The 13,440-nt window shown below is 36.1% G+C and overlaps 4 protein-coding genes across 9 annotated transcripts; 2 read left to right on the forward strand and 2 right to left on the reverse strand.

Annotated features, from left to right (window-relative positions):
* Positions 1-1,881: 1,881 nt before the first annotated feature.
* LOC110847841 (surfeit locus protein 4 homolog) lies at positions 1,882-3,822 on the forward strand. The gene is made up of 9 exons (XM_022094864.2): positions 1,882-2,044; positions 2,283-2,460; positions 2,544-2,629; positions 2,711-2,843; positions 2,925-3,022; positions 3,102-3,171; positions 3,241-3,350; positions 3,415-3,457; positions 3,583-3,822. Exons 1-9 carry the CDS (start codon positions 1,994-1,996, stop codon positions 3,624-3,626), a joined length of 813 nt encoding a protein of 270 aa, XP_021950556.1. The 5' UTR covers positions 1,882-1,993; the 3' UTR covers positions 3,627-3,822.
* A 144-nt stretch (positions 3,823-3,966) lies between these two features.
* On the reverse strand, positions 3,967-5,828 carry LOC110847844 (upstream activation factor subunit spp27). 2 transcript variants are annotated; one of them, XM_022094872.2, is made up of 9 exons: positions 5,632-5,828; positions 5,449-5,539; positions 5,227-5,335; positions 5,061-5,153; positions 4,953-4,983; positions 4,750-4,858; positions 4,588-4,637; positions 4,479-4,503; positions 3,967-4,408 (listed from the first exon to the last, which is right to left on the reverse strand). In XM_022094872.2, the coding sequence occupies exons 1-9, from the start codon at positions 5,666-5,668 to the stop codon at positions 4,372-4,374; spliced, it is 582 nt and encodes a 193-aa protein (XP_021950564.1). In that variant the 5' UTR covers positions 5,669-5,828; the 3' UTR covers positions 3,967-4,371. The 2 variants fall into 2 exon arrangements, 1 of the variants encoding a protein (XP_021950564.1); XR_004834240.1 differs by having other exon boundaries at positions 4,369-4,408; positions 4,746-4,858.
* A 151-nt stretch (positions 5,829-5,979) lies between these two features.
* LOC110847843 (mitochondrial mRNA pseudouridine synthase Trub2) lies at positions 5,980-9,780 on the reverse strand. Of its 5 annotated transcripts, XM_035849033.1 has the most exons (8): positions 9,646-9,761; positions 9,106-9,128; positions 8,796-8,930; positions 8,661-8,729; positions 8,456-8,576; positions 8,061-8,378; positions 7,835-7,988; positions 7,245-7,386 (listed from the first exon to the last, which is right to left on the reverse strand). In XM_035849033.1, the coding sequence occupies exons 3-8, from the start codon at positions 8,892-8,894 to the stop codon at positions 7,257-7,259; spliced, it is 891 nt and encodes a 296-aa protein (XP_035704926.1). In that variant the 5' UTR covers positions 8,895-8,930; positions 9,106-9,128; positions 9,646-9,761; the 3' UTR covers positions 7,245-7,256. The 5 variants fall into 5 exon arrangements, with proteins under 5 accessions (XP_035704925.1, XP_021950558.1, XP_035704926.1 ...); XM_035849032.1 differs by lacking the exons at positions 8,456-8,576; positions 8,661-8,729; positions 8,796-8,930; positions 9,106-9,128; positions 9,646-9,761 and adding exons at positions 5,980-6,305; positions 6,383-6,519; positions 6,610-6,826; positions 6,900-7,169 and having other exon boundaries at positions 7,231-7,386; positions 8,061-8,120; XM_022094868.2 differs by lacking the exon at positions 9,106-9,128 and having other exon boundaries at positions 9,646-9,772.
* A 3-nt stretch (positions 9,781-9,783) lies between these two features.
* LOC110847842 lies at positions 9,784-12,581 on the forward strand. Its single transcript, XM_022094865.2, has 3 exons — positions 9,784-10,129; positions 10,240-10,358; positions 10,460-12,581. The coding sequence occupies exons 1-3, from the start codon at positions 10,100-10,102 to the stop codon at positions 12,348-12,350; spliced, it is 2,040 nt and encodes a 679-aa protein (XP_021950557.1). The 5' UTR covers positions 9,784-10,099; the 3' UTR covers positions 12,351-12,581.
* Positions 12,582-13,440: the final 859 nt, after the last annotated feature.

Consider the following 13,440-nt stretch of genomic DNA (forward strand, 5'->3'; position numbering starts at 1 on the left):
GAAATTATGCAATTCGAAACATTAAAATGTAATGGGTCAAAATCACAATAAACATATTTAGGAGCTCGTATAAGTCATCATACATAATGCGATGCACTAAATTGTACCATTACTAATGCCATTAATAATCCATTAAACCGTTAGTTATTAGCGGAATGCATCTGTCAATTAGTAAGATCGCTTAGAAGGGCAGGTATATAAATAGTTAAGCCTACTCGAGTTAAGCCAATTAACTGATTAAATACCGATTGCACTTGTTTGACAGGTCAATGTTATCCATCGGAAATGGAACATCGATGTAGTTTAACTGTACCTAATTATTTCTCAATTTGTGTGTGAATATACAATTTCGTTTAACTTTGATGAGGACAATTACTGTAATTTCTAATTTAGACTGCCCAATCATTAAAGACAAAATGAGCTTAATATTCTGTAATGAAAATACTTTTATATATTCTAAGAAGAATTCATGGATGTACAGAATATTTTTTTACTTGCGTATGGAACAATTCTGGTCATAGTGCTGAACTGTTCCCTTTGATGCATTCTTTGATATTGCTGAATTCCTGTAATGTAAAACGATTGCATCGATTATCGTAGATATAAATACAACCGCAAAACTAGTATCTGATTACTTGATTTTTTGCAAAGAAAATTAAGCGAAAAATACAACACATATTTGCATCTGTAATGACATTTAATCATATGCACGATATATATGCCAGGAATCGTACATATTAAAATCAATGTGGAGTACATCAATTGAAATTGGTATTACGGTTTATATCCCAACTAATTATTTTCTTTATAAAAGCCAGGCTCAAGAAAAAAGCAATCAAGTGCGAATTCAAAATGGTTTTCTGCTGGCGTGGTTCTTCGCACATCACTATAGGCAGTTGCACATTAGAGCGGCACACTAGTACCATGCACATGTTTTGAACATTTGCTTTCCTTCATCTTAGTTTCATCGTCAAAACGGAGATGAAGAAGTGGATGATGATGAAAATAATGATGAGCCTGATTGACTCAAGGCAGTCGAGGTCCAAGAAATTGCAATTTGCAACTCGGCTATTAGCTACGGTGAAATAAATAATGATGACGAGTTGATGAAAAATGAGGCAAAAGAAAGAATATTTCACTTCCTGAACGCATACTCCGTTAGTGCAAGTGCTTGAGGTGGCGTTTACCATCTCATCATCCGTAATCGCATAAATGGCAATATGTACACAATATTGGACAGGAGGATCCGCCCTCCAGTGAGAGGTCTCCTCCGCAATTTGTATCATTTTTCTCACATTTATCATCCCTCCTCCGCAGAAAAGCTCAATAATGTGGAGATGATATATTTATTGCACGATGCATTATCATTATTATTGGGAAGGGTGAAATACATAAACTCGAATTTCTCTGTTATGTAACTTTTTGTTGGTATAATTACAAAACTGTCTATCAGAAGTTGGAATGGATTTTTTTCAGGACAAATCTGCCCTCTGACCTACCTCAGCAGCTGGTAAAACGGGTAAAACATTATGGTGTGTACCGTCACCCCTTTCACCTCAGGAATTATTACCGTTAATTATAATGCATTGGTCAGAAGTTAAGAACTACCGTTCAGACGTGCCAGTACAAATATCAAATATTTCATGTGAAAGGTGTCCTTCCGTAATCTTTTGGTGAGGCAAGGTGAGACGCAGATAGGGAATTTGTTGAAACCCCATGTTGAGACTTGTGAGGAGAATGTGAGACCGTTGACAGAGTCCTCTCATTAGGATCAAGTGGACGACGACGACGGAGACGGAGCGCAGATGGAGCGGCCGAGGGTGCAAGTCCACTTGGACTTCGTTGTGCTGAGTTGTCCAAGGTGAAAGCTATGATTCCAACCATCCGCTGCCAAATTCATACCGCACGTATCTCTCTCTCTCTCTCTCTCACTTGGCCAAGTTGTTCAACTAGCGAATAAAAATACTCTCACCCAGTCGAGGGGTCAAGAAATATGGTGGGCAAGGAAGAATTCTTGGCGAAAGCGGAGGATGTCGCAGATCAGGTGAGAATACTGGTCAAATTGGAGATTAAACTAATGTCAAAGCTGTCGAGAGATTTTTTGTTACGCAACATTTATAAAACATTCAACAAACATTATTTTTGTGTTTCTTCTTGGCCTAGAAAATAATTATGTTCCATTCCCCCAATAATTACACGGTTGAACCCCGTCGAACTTGTTGCGATTGCTAACTACACCCACGCGGGGTCATGTACTAAAGATTGGGATATTTTTTTCGTAGATTTTGAGAAAGTCAAAACATATACTTCCTCATGTGGCGAGATTATGTCTGATCTCTACCTTCTTAGAAGATGGGATTCGAATGTGGGTGCAGTGGTCAGAACAACGGGATTATATGGACGCATCCTGGGGGTGCGGCTATTTCCTCGCTACACTCTTCGTTTTCATCAACTTAGTCGGTATTGCACATTGGCGGATACGCGGAAATTGAACAGATAATCAGGATAATTTAATGGATAGTTAATAATTGTTATGTACGTAGGGCAACTCGGAGGTTGTGTCATGGTGTTGGGACGTTTGAAAGTTGAAATTGCTTGTGGACTTCTTTTCTTCATCGTCGTTTTACAGGTTATTTATTATATTGTTAGATATTTGATATGCAGGACTTTGTTTCTTCCTAACATTGCAAATTGTATTTTATGTATACAGACCCTTGCATACAGCATATTGTGGGACTTCCAATTCTTAATGAGAAACTTGGCGCTTATTGGTGCGCTTTTGCTTGTGCTGGCCGAAAGTCGCGTGGAGGCAAAGAGCATTCTGGCCGGAGTACCCTCATTGGGTAATAATAATTTCTGATAATTTTACATAATAATGCAGTAATCAATGTGATGCACATACAATTAAATTTATTGCATTTCAGGAGAGAATAAGCCAAAAACCTACTTAATGCTCACAGGACGCGTTCTTCTTGTATTCATGTTTGTAACGCTATTACGATTGGAAGTTTCGTTTATGCAGGTCCGTATTGATCTTCCAGGTGTTATCAAAGGTCTATGGTCATTGTCATAATGTCATTATCTTTTTGTTATCCATTTAGATTATCCAAAATATTGTCGGGTCAGTACTAATGGTGCTAGTAACAATCGGGTTCAAAACCAAATTGAGTGGTGAGGTTTCATTATACATATGCTGTCAGAGATGCGACAGCCTTGCTAATACACTTTTTCCTATTCCAGCTCTGATTCTTGTAACATGGTTGACCATTCTCAACTTTTATTTTAATGCATGGTGGACCATTCCGTCATACAAACCTATGCGCGACTTCCTGAAATATGATTTCTTCCAAGTATGTGCTCAAAATACATAATTAATGGCTTATGATAATACATACAATGTATGACGTGTTGTAGACCCTCTCTGTGATTGGTGGCTTGCTGATGGTCGTCTCTTTAGGTGAGGTTTAATGTTGTTATACTTGACTTTATTATAATTACAACATCTTAAACTCAAACTGGAAGCCTCTTTTTAAAACCAATGGATTTTCTCCCATGATCTAAAACACTGATATTTTATTTTAGGGCCTGGTGGTGTCTCAATGGACGAAGGCAAGAAGAAGTGGTAAAATAGATTAGTCTAGTTTCTAGGTATATAAGTAAGTTCGACATCATGGACTGAAGAACTTGAGTTTTAAAAGTAACACGAAATGTTACACAATTTTTTGATGATAAATAACTGTCATTAACTTTGGGAAAATATTTTTGCAACAAATCTGATAAAAAAAACTTCAAAACATTATTAAACTACTATTGAGTTGAAAACTGCACAAATGTACTCATTCTCAGTTATTTTTGCATAGTGTTACAATGAAAAGTTATTTCTATGCTCCATTTGCCCGAAATTTGCATTCTTGAGAGCTACATGATGCATATGCATATACAAAACAACGTGAACAGTGTGAGAGATTTTTAATTTAATCGACTGTGGCATAATTTATTGCAATAAGCTACCAACACAAAAACTTCAATTAATTTCAAGTCTTGTGATAATAATAAACGGGGCCCTAATACAAGGTTATCTATCTATTATGGGATATTTAATATATAAAATTGAGTTTAGACACTTTGTGTCGTTTAATTAAACCTAAGAAAAATTTATTATATATATAGTAAAAGACAAAAAACAAGAAACTTAACCACGATACCAACAAATTAAACACACAGTATAGCAGGATTTAGTATAGATAAGGTACCTTCGTACACTATAAACGAAAATAACCATCAATCGTCAACTAGTAAAACATTAGATGAGACTGTTAGAAAAAACTTTGAGTCAGTTCTTTGACTTGGATCAATTACTTGAATTTCAATTCAGTCCAAGAAATGGGTCTTCAAGTACTTCATCATCCTAAATTAAAACAAAACATATTTATTAGTCCATGCATCGTCATTACTATGTAAATGTCCGGCTAACTTACCCAAAAGTTCTGAACCGTTTCACTCCTGAAAGGTAACATCAAAATAAGAGATATAATTTAACCGGAAGACATCACAATTAAAAACATTTTATAATTATGTTATTCATACCAAAAACGGCAAGCAGATCCGCATTGCAAATAGCAAACTGTTTGTTTTTTCTGCAAGTGGTTCAAATGAAACATTAAATTCATAAATATTCCACCTCAGCTAAAAATGTAATTCACATTCACCACAGTTTAACATATTTAAATTAAGGTCATGTATACTCACGGATCATACAACTGCTTCTCCTTAATGATGCCCCACATTTTCTTGACCACTTCGTGACGAGCCATGTTCTCTTCCCCCATGACCTTAGCCAACTCGGGACTCAATCTACCTGTAAACCATTGTAGTACACGCATACATTGCTGCACGACTCACATGTTTCGAAGTACTAGTTAATGCAGCATTTAATTAAGCTTCAAACTTACACTTCTTAACGTATCCTCCCTTCCCCTTTGCCTAAAAAATAAAAAAAACAATAGTGTTAAAAATTGTAGTGTCCAGAATTAAATATGCAATATGTAAGGCCAACTTACAGCAGGCTTCTTCTTCTTCTTGGGTTCTTCCTCAGAATCATCATCATCATCAGATGCCTTCTTCCCCCTCTTTTTCTTGGGAGTATCTTCCTCCTAAAATGGTAAAATAAATAAATAATTAGTACCATTAACACAAATTGCAACAAAATTATTATGAAATATCTACCTCAGATTCAGATTCATCTTTTGTTTTACGCTTTGACCCCTTGTCGTCTCCTGCGCCGTTTTGCTTATCTTCCAAAATTTCCAAGACCAAGTTGTCAATTTCTTTTTTCCTAAAAAATTATGAAAAGTTATTTTGTTGGTTACCGGTATACTCATTACATAAATTGAATCAAAGTTGTGGAATCCACAATGTGGATATGAGTGAATATAGAAGGTATTTTACTTTTCAGATAAATCTTCGTCAAGTTTGGTTTCCAATTCTTGTCGTACTTTCTTTGCAGTGATGGAGTTGAGATCAGCAGTTTCCAGAATTTCTGAAATAAACAAAATGTCAGTAATGTCTTCTTAATATCTGCATAGATAAATCATTATTGAGATTATATTATTACTAAACAACAGTGGATACCTGCAATCAGTTTCCTCAATTGGGCAGTGTTAGCCATGTTTTTTAATGTTGTAGTAGAATATGAAACAGTTAAGCAGGATCGAAATTTGTGTGGATGAAGATTGTTTAAGATGCAATTATTTTAAAGGAAATTATTTGTAAGTGCTTGGCTTTCACTCAGTTACGGATAAACAAGTGCGTTCGAGTAAAAGTGTAGAGTAGATGACAGAGCCTAAAGCCGTGGTGCCGGGTGCTTCCAACACTTGATGGACTTGGATATGGTGAGAGTTGTTTGGAAAGCAGAAAAGCCCAGCCACCGTCCTCTAACGCTTATAACTCCACATCACTTACTGTTGTACAGGCATTGTCTATTATTCTCAGGATTAGATTCATACGGACCATAAAAAATGTTCCATGAAAATCAAAAATATTTATTCCTTTTATGCTCTAGACCTTCCCCACCATTGGTTCCCTTTCAAACAAATTAAAGTTCTTTAAAATCTCTGATGTTTTACTAATGTTGTCCAAAACATATTCTAGGTTCCAGTGCTTTTGTAGTAATGCTAGGTCTGAGCTGAATGGTCCGACTTTTGTGCATCTTATCTTTGTACATACAGCGACTGAATGTAGTTTTAATCCCAGTTCATGAATGAATCGACACAAGTAGTTTTCAGTTTCGTTGATTGTGCTGATTTCTACAAAAATGCCAAAGTGATGTTAGTAAAATTTGTTAAACCTTGTGAAAATGAAATCTGCAAGTAATATGCAATACCCAAGTCGAAATGAGGGAGATCAAATTTGATACATTTAACTGAATATATAATTGGGGATGATTCAGTAGCAGCACGAACAACACCTTGACTGGCTAATTCATACGCTCTTTCAGTGTCCATTCGAACGCCTGCCACACTTTATCAACAAAAAAATAGAATAAAATTACCTACAATACAAGCTAAGGAATAAACTCCCCTGTATAGTATGTTAATTATACATACGTACTCGAAAGCCAATTTTTGGTGTGACGCTTGACTTCTGGCAAGCATGCGATCAATAAGAAACCTTTGAATTTTCTCAAACTTGGCCTTCTCGAGTACTTTCCCACTGTGAAAAAATGTGTCGGTGGCTTTCCCAAATTGGCCTGATACTACGTAGGTTTTCAGCCATCTATTCTTATCAATCAACTGAGCTTGGAACAGTCCTTTGTTGATACCGAGAACTAAAGTACAAATTAAAAATTAATCAAAATTAAACATTTTATACACAATTCGATGAGACTGTAAATTGCATACCCATTACGCCAGAAGATTCGAGTCCTAACTTGTTGGCATTTGCAATTTTCACATCCTGCCATGTATAGCCTGGTCCTACTAGTAAAGGGTGGTCTGCAAAGCTTTTCTGTTTAACAATTCTGATGATCCCTTTACCATCATCAATTTCTCCTATTACTTCATGGTCCACTTCAGTGTTTATTGAATGAATTTCACCGATGGGTTTAGTCTTTGGAACTCGTTGTATCTGCACTACTTCTTGTCTAGGGATACGTTGCATTGAATTGAGATCTAAGAACATTTCATGAAGCCCATTTAATTGTACGTTTTTATACACAAATCCTGATTGTACCTTGGCATATTTTGTTTTTCAAAATTTTATGTGTTGCTCCAACTGATATTCCTGGCTGCTTGTAGACACATATAACTCCATTTAACAATCCCCATGCCGAAGTTGCTTGTCGCAAAATAGTTGATCTTGATCCGTTGACCAAAGCCATCGATTAGCCTATGTTAATTAAAAGAAGTTACGCATTAAAACTAATCAGATTTGTTTATTAGAGTATGTACTTGGGATTACTTCATGTTCGAACAAGAAAAAAGCCTCATTATTACATTTTTAGACTGAGGTTTTTTTATTGAGTCAATATATATATATATTTTGTATACACAAAAAAGTTATAATAGGAACAAATTGACTAAATTCACATACTAACACCATGTGATTCTTGAAGGCTTGATATTTGTGTTTCTAAATTACATAAAGCTTTAGAATAGTCTTGTCATGGAATGACATTTACATATTTATGCATAATAGTAAGTGTATTAATGCATTAATATTCACGTCAAACATTGGAAAGGTAACCAACTGACTGTGAAATATCCTTCAGCATGATTTTTAACTAGCAAGGTCAATAATTTATTTGAAACACTGCTTATTAATGGCCGCACTATACCCCTTTGTAGCTACAACTCCTCGACTTTTCAGATGAACTTGATAGCGAACAACCCATTTTAAATCCCAATGGACAGAAGAGCTCTCACTCTTGAAGGTGTCATGCGATGCCAATGCTTCAATCAGCATATTTATTTTCTCCTGGCTCAGTGCATCTGAATGATGTCAAGAATACAACAGTTTCAGTTATTAATAATACTGCCAATTTCTAAATTATGCGTACTCACTAATTGGGTCGCTGTGAGTAAGAAGTTGAATTCCTTCTTTTTTACAAAAGTCGGCCAATTCTGGGGGAACGACACAACAAGATGCTAAATTTATCTGAATGATTCCCGGTTTGATTTGTGCCCAGTCATGAAGCTGGATAAATAGCTGAGTGTCTACATCACTTAATCCGATTACTTTCACTTTCCCATTCCGGACCATGTCTTCCAATATCAACCAAGCCGACTTGACAATGTCCAATGATATCGGAATGCCTTCCATATGTCCAGAAAATGTAACAACCAAAGTGTCCAATGTTTCCGAAGAAGTCAATCGTAACCCTGAACCATCAAATAAAAATGTGATATTGTTATGAACTTATTTATTCGCACTTTAGTAACTTCATGTGGTATGATACCCTTCTCAATGGACGACGCAAGGTCTCCTTTTTCAGGAGAATAGAGGAATATCTTGAGACTTATTTTGAGATCTTGCCGTTCAGAGTCCCCATTAACATTTTTTATGTCATCCCCAAAGACCTAATTAAAGGTTCAAAATATAACCAACACTTGACGTTAAATACAATATATAGGGATTACTAAAATAAAAAATGTGCTGCAAACCTCATACACATCGCCGGTTTGAATAATTTTACTTGGTCCATCAAAACATGATTTGAGACTTTCATAAACCTATGAAATTTGCATAAAATAGCATAAAACGAATGTCAAGAATATTAACTGAATATGAAACCTCACTTCCTCGTTTGCAGCATCACTTCCATTTTTCCATGCAATTGATTTGGTCAGAATATTTCCAGATGACAAAATTATCGATTGCCCACATGCAGTGTCCATGATTTGAGCTTAAAATAACGCCCTCTTAATTTGGACCTATTTATTTGTCAGAAGTTCAGGCTCGTTAATAGTATTGACATTATAATGTAATATGTTATGAAGAATGCATACCAGATAAAATAGTACACATTTGATAATAATTTATAGCACAAGAGACTGACTATTAATAGGCCTCAGAATTACGACAAAATTAGCATGTCGTTCTACCTACCTTCAAAAAGACGACTACCGAGCCTAAAACGACAACCCGAGAATTATAAATTAATATATGCACAGTTGTTGGTGATCTGACGAGATTACGCAACTAATTGATTGACGTAATCTATTGAGACCTTGTTCACACACAGGCTTTAGGTTAGCAGCACTACCACATTCATAATGACCTTGCTATTCCTACATGCACTATATACAATACAAATACAATTCCTACAACTAACTATTCAGCCGTGCAGATAGTGCTGCTGATAATAATTTGACTATTTTGTGTTGTATGAAAATGTTATAAACACAGCCATGATTTGTTATTTTTCATTTGGTTCAAGATGTATGAATCAATTCATTTTTAGGGTTCTAAACATGTTGGCATATTTATTTTCTATTATGAATGACAGCCCAAATGCTTAAAAAACAAATGTTACATCAGCTGACGAATCGTCAGTGACGATTAGTAGACATTTTAACAACCAATCAACATCACTACTACAAATAAGGGTCAGAGTTAAATCTCTAACTAAACTTATGTCCTACTTACCTGGTTCTTTTGGTATATTTCAGCAGCGCCGAGGAAGTTGAAAATGTTTATTTTTTGCAAAATTCCTTGGTGAAAAGTTTCCACCTGCACGAGATGAAGAAAATCAGATTTGCGCCACCATCACCACAGTGCCCCAGAATTTCTTTCAGGCACAGCGGCAGGCGACCGTTGCACAAAGAGGAAGCCCAACAACATTATTATTTTGCCTCCCTCTCTCAGATTTTTAATATTTTGACCAGTGAACCCCTCGGGTTGCTATAAATAATTGGATTTTAAATTGTCACCAAGTGTGCTGTTTACCTTTGCCATCCTCAATTCATCAACTACTATTCATCAATTACTATTTTTTTAGTAATTAGTATTTTATTGCAGGAGAGGAGATTCCTGCTGTGACTTGTTGATGTTATTATAACATTGTTATATAAAGTCGATTGAATTATTATAGGACGGCACCATGTCAAGCACTAACAGACGTCGGCGTTCGGTACGTTAGCATCAATATAGTTTACTCATTACCAATATACGGCTTGCATCGAGTATTGTATTACACATAATTATAAATTAGTGATTTCGTGTATTTATTGTGTGCTTTAGATTTTGAAATCCACGCGAAATTCCATCCTGAATGTGGCTATGGACGATAGCGCAAATTTGAGCGGATGCATCCCATTCAACGACAGGAAACGGGTTAGCTTTGGACATAAACAGATTAAGTGAGTTACAGTCATATAATAAAATTCTAAAATTCATTAGCATCTGTATTTGCTGAAATTGAAAAAGAAACATTGATTTGCAATTAAAATTAATGTTTCAGGGAATTTCAACCTGTTTTCAACGCAGAAAGTCCTCCCACGAATGTAAATATGATTGGAAATGGGGGTGGAGAAAAAAATATTAATGTTACTTCACACGCTTCAGCAAATATGGACCTGACTTTCAATTATTCAGAAAATATGAATACTACTTTCAAGTACCCGGCAAGGATGGATGTTACTTCGTACGCTTCAACAGATATGGACCTTACTTCATACACTCCAGCTAACCTGGATACTACTTCATATTCTCCTGCCGATATGGATATCACTTCAAACTTTCCGAATCTTAATTTTACGTCATATTCTCCAACTAAGGAGGACGCCACTTCATATTCTCCAGCAAATATGAACCTGACTCTACGCCCTTCGGCTAACAAAGACATTACCACATATTCTCCAGCAAATATGAATGTTACTTCATATTCTACGGTCAATAAGGACGTCACATATTCTCCACCAAAAATGAACCTGACTCTACGTCCTTCGGCTAACAAAGACATTACCACCTATTCTCCAGCAAATATGAATGTTACTTCGTATTCTACAGTCAATAAGGACGTCACATATTCTCCACCAAAAATGAACCTGACTCTACGTTCTTCGGCTAACAAAGACATTACCACATATTCTCCAGCAATTATGAATGTTACTCCATATTCTCCAGCTGTTATGTCGTCTCCAGCCTTTCAAACGCGATCCAGGGCAAAGTTGCAATCTGCACTCCCTATCACGGCTCTCTCTTCACCGCAAGCCATCAACCCCGTTCAGTCCAACGTATTTCGAAATAAAAAAAACAACAAACAAGTTATTAGCACTGTTTTCACCACTTTCAAGACTCCCAAACGGAAACGCAGAAAATTAGATTTGGTGTCTTCCCCTAGCACTGATGCAATTAATACTTCAAACAAGGTAGAAATTGCACAGAAACAGATGCCAAATATCCTTAACAATGCAACAGGTCACTTGCCTCCTCTGGTACTTCCTCAACCCTCATTTATCAGTAACTCTGAAATACCACAACAAATAATACCAAATTGGCCTAGATCTATTATTATAACTGCTGAAGTTGGGACACAGATAACTCCACAAAAGATAATGCAAGAAGATCAAAAATCACAAACAATCAGTGATCCTGCCCAAGCTTGCTCAATGGATATTCCCACAACAGTCTGTGAGAAAATGCAATTAGGGCAAAAATCTTACCAACAGGCTGAACTATGTGACGCTGAAAATGTCCGAACCGACTTTTCAAGTTTGCGATCAAATGTTTCATGGGCCACATGCAATTCTGACATCACTGGTAATTTACTGAGTGAACAAGCAAGTGAACAAGTAAATTTTTTTACTCACCAGAAACAGCAGGACTTTGAAGATTCTGGACTAGAAAATGCCTTTAAAGAAGCTTTGACAATTCCTTCAAATCGCAACAGCTTTGTCAAAACAGATCCACTGAAATCCACTCAACAAACATGCCCTAATTTTGATCCACCTGAAACAACCTTCATATGTAAAAGGAATGACCAATCTGAAGAAATGCTTGCAAATCAACAAAATCCTTTCTTTAATAACAATGACTGTGACACTACTGAGTTGGATGAAACAACAGAGACTTCACGACCACCACTACTAAATCCGCTCAATCTTAGCCAAGAATTGCTTCAGTTTGTAGAGAGAAATTCTGCGGTTACTGGAGGCCAACGGCTTCGAACAATTGAAAATGTTATGCCAGAAATTGTAAATATGCCCCCTGAAATGTATAATCAATTTAAAACGCTGTATATTGAAAGGTTTCAACATTTGTACTGGGAAGCTATTGAAACGCATCGTCGAATGGTAATCCAATTTGGATCGAGTATGTTGCCTTCGTCTAGAAGGAATATAAAAGATTAATTCAAATTCATAAGGTATATATTTTTGTGTGTCAGTGGTCTCATCTTTTAGTATGCTATGATAATTTTATAGATTTACCACAGCGCTGTATGCTGTGAAAACCCTACCAAATGTTCATTCTTAATTACTACCGGTCTTAATTACTAATTCTGTACCAATTGTATACAATTGCTTTATAATGTACAAGTGCAATAAATCTGCTTAGAATTCTTAAGAGTTCATATACATGTATAAAGCGACTTGCGAATTTGGGAATTTTTACTCAAAAATATCAATCATTTCCAGACTTGTTACTTTTCCTTAGGATTAGTCCAAAGGAGTAAGCTTGGCACCAACATGCACTATTCATCTATATACATCTAATTTAGTACAGTTTACTTATTGTTAGTATTTTATATCCAAGGGCTATGGTTTTATTTGCAATTTGAATCTTAAATCTCAATTTCCCCACCTTGTGTTTTTCTGGCTTGGATGAGATTTTTTGTTTTGCATGACGTGCACACCCACCTAGAACATGTATTCCCTGGATTTGTTGACCTTTATGATTCATATCATTCATCTCCTCATTAAAAACGCATTCCGTTGGAGCTTACATTGAAGCAACCACTTTGGGCTAGAAAGGATTACATGCAGTAAATGTCAATTGCAGCTTGGCAAAAAGTAGGTAAGATAAAAGAATAATAAGCAAATATGCCCTCCTTGAAAGCGATAGGGAAGGATTATGGTAACAACATGAATTTAAAACATATTCATGGGTAACAAATGCATATTTAATGTAGCCTTAATGTAGCAACAATACGGCCCTAATGAACTCGAGCCCCTTCACTTCACGCAGATTTTTACACAATTAAAACAAAGCAAAGTTTAACAAATTCCAGCTGCTGCTACCCTTCCTGCTTTCACATTCTTCGTCTTCTTGTCACTTTTGATTCTACGACGAATTTATTTCATCATTTCACACCGTCGTCGTCATCGTGTCATCCTCACTTCGTCACACCCCCTTCCACTCACTTATTCCTCTTGCCTTTTCAAATGGCAGCCGTGAAATGATATTCAAATTCAATAATTGAATAAGAAGGAAGGATTGCAT

The sequence above is a fragment of the Folsomia candida genome, unplaced genomic scaffold, assembly GCF_002217175.1.
Source record: "Folsomia candida strain VU population unplaced genomic scaffold, ASM221717v1 Fcan01_Sc003, whole genome shotgun sequence".
Lineage (NCBI taxonomy): Eukaryota > Metazoa > Arthropoda > Collembola > Entomobryomorpha > Isotomidae > Folsomia > Folsomia candida.